This window comes from Vespa mandarinia, chromosome 14, assembly GCF_050613455.1.
Source record: "Vespa mandarinia isolate Hongniang chromosome 14, ASM5061345v1, whole genome shotgun sequence".
Lineage (NCBI taxonomy): Eukaryota > Metazoa > Arthropoda > Insecta > Hymenoptera > Vespidae > Vespa > Vespa mandarinia.
This window is the reverse complement of record NC_140823.1, coordinates 113,944-121,840: the sequence shown is the minus strand read 5'-3', so window position 1 is coordinate 121,840 and position 7,897 is coordinate 113,944. Positions and strand designations below refer to the sequence as shown.

At 30.8% G+C, this 7,897-nt stretch overlaps 1 protein-coding gene across 1 annotated transcript; it reads left to right on the top strand.

The window, feature by feature from the left end:
• Positions 1-759: 759 nt before the first annotated feature.
• LOC146872533 (uncharacterized) lies at positions 760-7,482 on the top strand. The gene is made up of 8 exons (XM_085661392.1): positions 760-925; positions 5,076-5,462; positions 5,553-5,690; positions 5,734-5,904; positions 5,965-6,378; positions 6,625-6,822; positions 6,927-7,246; positions 7,423-7,482. The coding sequence occupies exons 1-8, from the start codon at positions 760-762 to the stop codon at positions 7,480-7,482; spliced, it is 1,854 nt and encodes a 617-aa protein (XP_085517518.1).
• Positions 7,483-7,897: the final 415 nt, after the last annotated feature.

Genomic DNA, 7,897 nt, shown 5'->3' with positions numbered 1-7,897 from the left:
AAGGAGGACTTTCGCTAGTTTCTCTATTTCTCCATCTTGTGGTGACCTCTTCTCAGGCTGAGAGCCTCCGTTATTGACGGTTTGAGCAGCGATGTCACTTCCAGTTGATATTGAAATGTTTTGTTGTTTTGTTGTTTTTTCTTTGATTCAATTCTCCATTAATTACATTGTTACTCCAGAGTGCCAGGCCGTCTCCGAACACGGTGCCTCAGGATGTGGGTGTAGAAGTGGGGGTGGAAGTGTGGGTGCTCACCCTCGCAACTATCCCCATTGTTGCAAGAACTTTTGGCTATAGGGCGGGAATGAAGCATCTGCCCTTACCGTTCACCTACTTCCTTCATCGACATCGACACTCCCACGGGTGTTACGCATTGACGCCGGGAGTTTCCACGAGAACTGCGCTTTACGTATCATCCAGCACATCCCTTTCGGACAGCGTCAACGTACCCGCTAGTCCTCGTGGCCCTGCCGTAATCCTGGCTTGGGGCCCTTACAGGGTACTGACATTCGTGCCAGATGAGCCCTGTTTTTTTTAAGTATAGCCGTGGATAATGTAGAACTCGCTAACCGCGTTTACTATTGCTGCCAATGAGGGCGACACTCGTGCACCGGTGGTGCGAAAAATTAGATATAATTCATACCACTACCACCTAGATCATGGTCGACTCCGCAAAGGGCGGTGCATTATTAGTCGTAGTAGTAGATGTCACTTGCGCTGGCAGCGTCACTGCCATCGTAGTCTAGAGTAGATAGCACTGCATGAGTCCTCGGTGGGCTGTATATTGTAAAGGTGGACGCCCGAGGGCGCCTACACCTATGCTACCTCGCCCATTAGGGCATACGCTACGGAACTACCTACAGACAGCAGCCACCACAACGAAGAAAACGGATTCGGAAAAACCAAAAACTCCTGCCGTCGGGCAGCGTGAGCGGTTTAGCCACGACCAATATCCTCGCAGCAACGAATCGCCACGTTAATGCCAGCCGTACCCACGGAGAACTACGGGGAGGCCCACTCACAGTACCACGACCCTTGAGGTACTCGTTCCGTAGGATAGGATGGGATTGGAAGGATGTAAGGTTTAGGGAGAGTGTTGGGTGAGTGTTGAGAAAGAGAAAAAAAAGAAAAAAAAAGGGAGATGCACACGAGCTTATCCTGTTGGAGAGTGGGTTTACCTGAGATGCTTACAGGCTCTTACCCCCATCACCAGGACTCCGACAATCCCAGCTGAACAGGATTTGCGAAATTAACAACCCTTAATAAGGAGGGTTTCTTTACAAAACTCGGCGAAAAGGGAGACAGTTGATAATGTGGTGCGAAACCATGTCTTCTTCGTCACACTCGCAGGTTCCTTCCAGTATGACATTGAGTTCCTTCAGTTTGGCCTTAAACGCTCCATGTCCTGAAAGAAACTGAGACGTGAAGTGGTTAGTGGAAATAGAGAGGGCACCCATCCTTTCCTTGATGTCCGGGAAGTATGCATAGATGGTCCTTCCTTTCCTGGAATTCTCTAGTCCTCGGTGGGCAGTCGAGTCTGCCGTTCAGCCATAGAGAATAGTTCGCGCAACTAACACGTCCTAGTTGGCAGCACTGGCCAACATCTAGGATAGCGCCGTATACCACGTAGAACATGGCCGACTCCATCAGCCAACCACAAAGAGTGGCACATTATTAATCGTAATAGTAGATGCCACTTGCGCTAACGGCGGCGCTGTCATTGTAACCTGGAGTAGATAGCGCTGCATGAGACCTCGATAAGCAGTAGAGTCTATCGTACAGCCATAAAATACAGTTCCCGCAAATATCACGTAATGGCGTCCAAAGTCTCGACAATATAACCGAACACACTTTCACAAACAAGACGATAGATGTTCGATCTCTAGTCACGATTATTATCTCCACTAGCTCACTTACCAATTTAAAACCGAGATATACAATTTTCGACCGATAGAATGGAATAAACTACGACAAACAGCACGAAATGCGCACGGCACGGTGATATGTCCCTTCCGTATCAACGGCATGATGGAACTCAATGATAATAATAATAGTAGCAACAATAATAACGATAATAGTAATGATAATAATAATATTAATAACAATTATAAAAACGATAATAACGATAATTATAAATATAATAATAATAATAATAATAGTAATAATAATGATAATAATAAAAATAATAATATTTATAATAATAATAATAATAATAATAATAATAATAATAATAATAATAATAATAATAACGATAAAAACAATAACAATGACATTAACGATTATAACGATAATAACTATATTAATAATAATAACGATATTAACGATAATAACAACAATATCGATAATAGCGATAATAAAGAAAATAACCATAATAACGATATTAATAACGATAATAATAATAATAACATTAATAACGATAATAATAACGATAATAACAAAATAACGTTAATAACGGTAATAATAATAGACACGGTAATAACTATTCTAACTATATTAAATATAATAATGTTAATAACGATTATAATCACGATAACAATAATTATAAGGATATTTGATATTTTAATAATAGTGCAAATAGTAATAATAAAAATAATAATACTTTTAATAGTGGTAATAATAATAAGAATAATAGTAATAATAATAATAATAACAAAAATAATAACGATAACAAGGATAATAACTTTAATAACAGTAATTATAACGATAATAATAATATTAACGGTAATAACGATAATAACGATAATAATGTAAATAAATTTAATAAAGATATTAACAACGTTAATAATATTAATGATGATAACAACCACAATAACGATAATAACCATTATAAAATTTAATAACGATAATAAACACGATAACAATAATAATAACAATAATAACGATAATAACGATAATAGCATTAATAACGACAATAAAGATAATAAAGATCATAATAACAATAATATTATTAATAACGATAATAACAATAATAAAGATAATAACGATAATAACGAAAATAACGATAATAATGTAAATAAGGATAATAATCACGATAACAATAATTATGACTATAATAAATATATTAGTAACAATAGTATTAATAATAATAAAAATAATAATAATTATAATAATAGTAATAATAATAATAATAATAGTAATAATAACGATAATAACAATTATAAGTCTAATAACAGTAATAATAACGATTATAATAAAAATTACGATAATAATGATAATAAGAACATTAACAGCGATAATAAATTTAATGATGGTAATAATAACAATAACAATAATAATAACTATAATAATAATAATAATCAGTAATAATAATAACAATAGTATATATAATATATATATAATAACAAAAATAACGATAATAACTATAATAACAATTATAACGATAATAAAGATAATAACGATACCACGACAGTAACGAAAATAAAGATTATAGCGTTTAAAACGATAATAACGTTAATAACGATAATTATAATAATATTTTTATTAATAATAATAATGGTAATAATAATAATAATAATGATAATAATAATAATAATAATAATAATAATAGTAATAAAGATAATAATAATTATAATAATAATATTAATAATAATAATAATAATAATAACAGTAATAATGAAAATAATAATAACTGTAATAATAATAATAATAATAATAATAATAATAACTGTAATAGTGAAAATAATAATAACTGTAATAATAATAATAATAATAACGATAATAATAATTATATCGTGAATATCGAAAATAACGTTAATAACGACAATAACGATAAAACGGTAATAATGATATTAACGACAGTAACGATAATAATGATAATAGCGATAATAATGATAATAACGTCTATAACAATAAGAACTGTAATTACGTTTATACCGATAATAATAACGATAATAACAATAATAATAACGATAATAACGATAATAACTATAATAATGTTAATAACAATAATAATAAAGATAATATATATATTAACAATAATAATAATAATAATAATAATAATAATAATAATAATAATAATAATAATAATAATAATAATAATTGTAACAATTATAACCATGATAATAATAATAATAATAATGACGATAATAACCTCAGTAACGATAATAATAACGATAATAATAATAAGAACGATATAAACAGAAATAATGATAATAATAACGATAATAATAGTAATAAGGATAATTACGATAATAACGATAATAACAATAATAATAACGTTATAAATAATAATAATTATAACATTAATAATAATAGTAACTACAATAACGACAATAACGGTAATAACGATAATAACTATAATAACGATTATAACGATAATAATGATAATTATAATGATACAAATAATAATAATAATAATAATAATGATATAGGTAGAGTTTGGTTTCACCTTCTAACGCTAACACATCGAAACTCTATCTTTCCGAACGGAAGTACTTATAAATTAATTGTTTCGATAAACTTTTTATTATTTAAACAATCTCTAGTGTACGATGGAAAGAGTAAAGAAATGTTTAAACAATAGTACATTTATTTAAACATAAAAAATTCTGAAAGAAAAAAAAAGAAGCCCTAAAATAATTTTAATATAAAATACTAATACTTCAAAGATTTTATGTCTCAACGGCTGTGGAGTCGGTAAAATCTAATCGAGTCAACCGCGAAAACAAATCATTTCAGACTAATAAACTGATCTTACTTTGGTATTTTAATCCTATTAGTGTAACAAACATGTTCAATTGCATAATGGAAATTTTGCTGAATGAAAACTGCCGGAGTCGGCAGCTCAGAAGAGAAATCCACCTTTGCGTTATGCAGTGTATCGTGACCTAGAGTTCTAGGGAGTCCCAACATCTACAATAAGGATGAGTCGGAGTATCCTTGGAATTCTTCCTGACTTAAGTTTAAACAGAAGTACTTTGCGGGCACTTTAAATGTAAATTTTTTGCTGAAGGTTGGTAAACAAAAGTAATTAGAACTACTTCTGGATAGAAACGATATTCAAATTTTAGTAGTACAGGAGACAAGATTTTTGGTTAAAAATGTGACAGAAAAAAAAATGATTATTGAATCTTTAAAGGCAAGCCTGCGATTAAAATTATGAATACAATGCCACTCTTGGGAACAGCCTTTTATATCCATAAGAGATTATTAAACTGTGCAAATGAATTCAAATCTCGCTCAGAAATGATATCTCTTTTGACAATGAAATGCAAAAATAAATCATACACTTTTATCAATTGTCATGCACAAATACATAAAGACAACAAGAAGAACCCAATTAAAGTAGAGGAATTCTGGGACCTCTTGGATGATAAAATGTCTAAAATTCCTAAATCAAATGTAGTGATATTACTTGGAGATTTTAATCCCCAAATAAGAAGAGAGAGAATTCATGGACCAATAGTGGGAGAGTATACTGCACACCAAAGAACAAACAGAAATGGGATGAAATTGATTTCTATTTGTAAAAACTTTCAAATGAAGGTAATGTCGACTTTCTTCAGGAAATTGCAAAGAAGAAGTAAAACGTGAATTCCTCCAAATCCAATGCTAGGTGAATTTCAACTAGATCATGTAGCTATATCCAAAAGAAACATGAAGGAAATTATGAATGTCAAGGTAGTAAGAAACAGAGAATTTGATTCCGATCACTATTTGTCTAAAATCAAACTCGAATTCTTATCCAACAGAGGTCATAGAATAGGGGAAAAAATAAATAAGTACAACACAAATAGACTCCAAAGTACACAAGAAACTTTGGAAACAATTCAGGAAGAACAAAAACTGCCTTGAACAAAAACATAAATTGGAATTCTCTGAAACAACCAAAAATCTGGAAGAAGATATACCACTCAATGCTGAAGAAATTAAAGAAGCAATTAACAATCTAAAAAATAATAAAGCTAGTGCAGAAGACTCTATAACAATTTAATTTTTGAAATGGTCTCAATCAAAAATCATTGAAGAGCTGCAGTTAATCTTTGAAGATATTTGGAGAACAGAGAGGTTTCCAGAAGAATGGAAAGTAGCTCTAATTTACTCATTACATAAAAAAGGAGACAAACAGAACATTAATAACTATAGAGGCATCTCTCTTCTGCGAACTGCATACAAGGTAATCTTAAAAATATTGCTGAATGGAATAGAAACAACACTTCACAAGCAACTGGGCGAGTATCAAGCTGGATTTCGAAAAGGTAGATCTCGTTCAGAACAAATCTTCAACATAAAATCCATAATTCGCCATAGGATGCTGAATTTAAAGGACATAGTTGTAACTTTTATAGATTTTAAAAAGGCATTTGACTCGGTTGATAGAGAAACCTCTGATAAAACAATATGTGAATTTGGAGTTAAAAATAAATTGGCAAACTTAATACGTGAAACATTTACTGACACGATTTGAAAAGTCAAATTTATGGGTGAGATATCCAAACCTACTGAGATAAATGCAGGTGTAAGGCAAGGTGATGGTTTATCACCTCTTCTGTTTAACTGTGATCTAGAAAAAATTGTTAGAATTTGGAAGGTAAAGCAAAAGAACATAACATTTCGCCAGTAACATTGAGGAGCAAACAAAGACAGTGAAATAAGTTGCCTAGCATTTGCAAACGATTTTGCTATAGTGTCAAATAACCTAAAAAGTGCAACAACACAAATCAATCTCTTGGAAAAAATAACTAACAAAGCAGGTTTGAAAATCTCCGTAAAAAAAGCAAAATTTTTCACAATCAAGAACGCTCCAAAATTTTTAACTACAGATATTGGTCCAGTTGAAAATGTAAAGAAATTCAAATACCTGGGAAAAATAATTCAAGAAAATGGTTTAGAATAATCTGCAGTAGAAAGAAGGGTACGCAAGATGGAAAAGGCGTATGGTAACACTAAGAATATCTATAACAAAAGTGTCTATCTAAAAATCTTAAAGTAAGGAACTACACTACAGTAGTGAAACTGGAATGCTTATACGCCAGTGAATGCTTTGTACTAAATTACAGATTAGATAAACTAGAAGTACTAGAAAGGAGAATCATGAGGAAAATTTTCGATCCAGTGAAAACAATAGATGTATGGAAATTAAGATCTAATGATGAAATATACAGAAACATAGAAGGCATAACAGAAACGATAAGGAAAAGAATACTGCAACTTTTGGGCCATATTTACAGAATTGATGATTCCAAATTAACAAAAAGGATACTCATGTACCTTTGGAAGAAAAAGGCAACAACCAGTTGGATTCAAGAGGTATAGAATGATCAAGAAAGAAATACTATAAGTGAGGAAGAAACTATAGATAAAGAGATTTTTAGAAAGAGGGTATTAAATATGGAAGGATTCTAAGGAAGATAGAAGAAGAAACCTGGTGCGAAGTGATCTGAGGACAAAAAGAAACAGCATATTGTAAATATGAAGGAATACAGAAGGGAACGAAAGAGAAAACAGCTAAGTGTGGAGAACTGGAATTGGCATGTGATTCCTAACAGGCCTCATCTAAAGAAAAGGAAGAACGATAATAGTAACGATAATATTAACGATAATAATAACGTAAATAATAACGATAATAATGAAGACAATAATATCGATAATAATAAATGTTGATAAAAACGATAATAATAACGATAATAATAATGATAATAATAACAGTAATAATGACGGCAACAGTAACGGTAATAACAAAGATAAAAATAATAATAATAATAACGATAATACAAAATATAATAACAAGGATAATATAACGACAATATTAACGACAATAATAAAAATAATATTAACTGTAATAATAACGGTAATAATTACTATAATTATAACGATAATAATAACGATAAAAATAAGTATAATAAAAGCGACTATAATAACGAGAATAATAGCGATAATAATACCGGTACTAATAACGGT

Bases quoted from the DNA above. Each gene is read 5' to 3' on its own strand.
- LOC146872533 (XM_085661392.1), top strand. From the start codon at position 760: ATGAGTCCTCGGTGGGCTGTATATTGTAAAGGTGGACGCCCGAGGGCG. The intron at 5,905-5,964 runs GTGCAGAAGACT...AAATCATTGAAG, and splicing joins TCTAAAAAATAATAAAGCTA to AGCTGCAGTTAATCTTTGAA. The intron at 6,823-6,926 runs GTTTAGAATAAT...AAAATCTTAAAG, and splicing joins AAAAATAATTCAAGAAAATG to TAAGGAACTACACTACAGTA.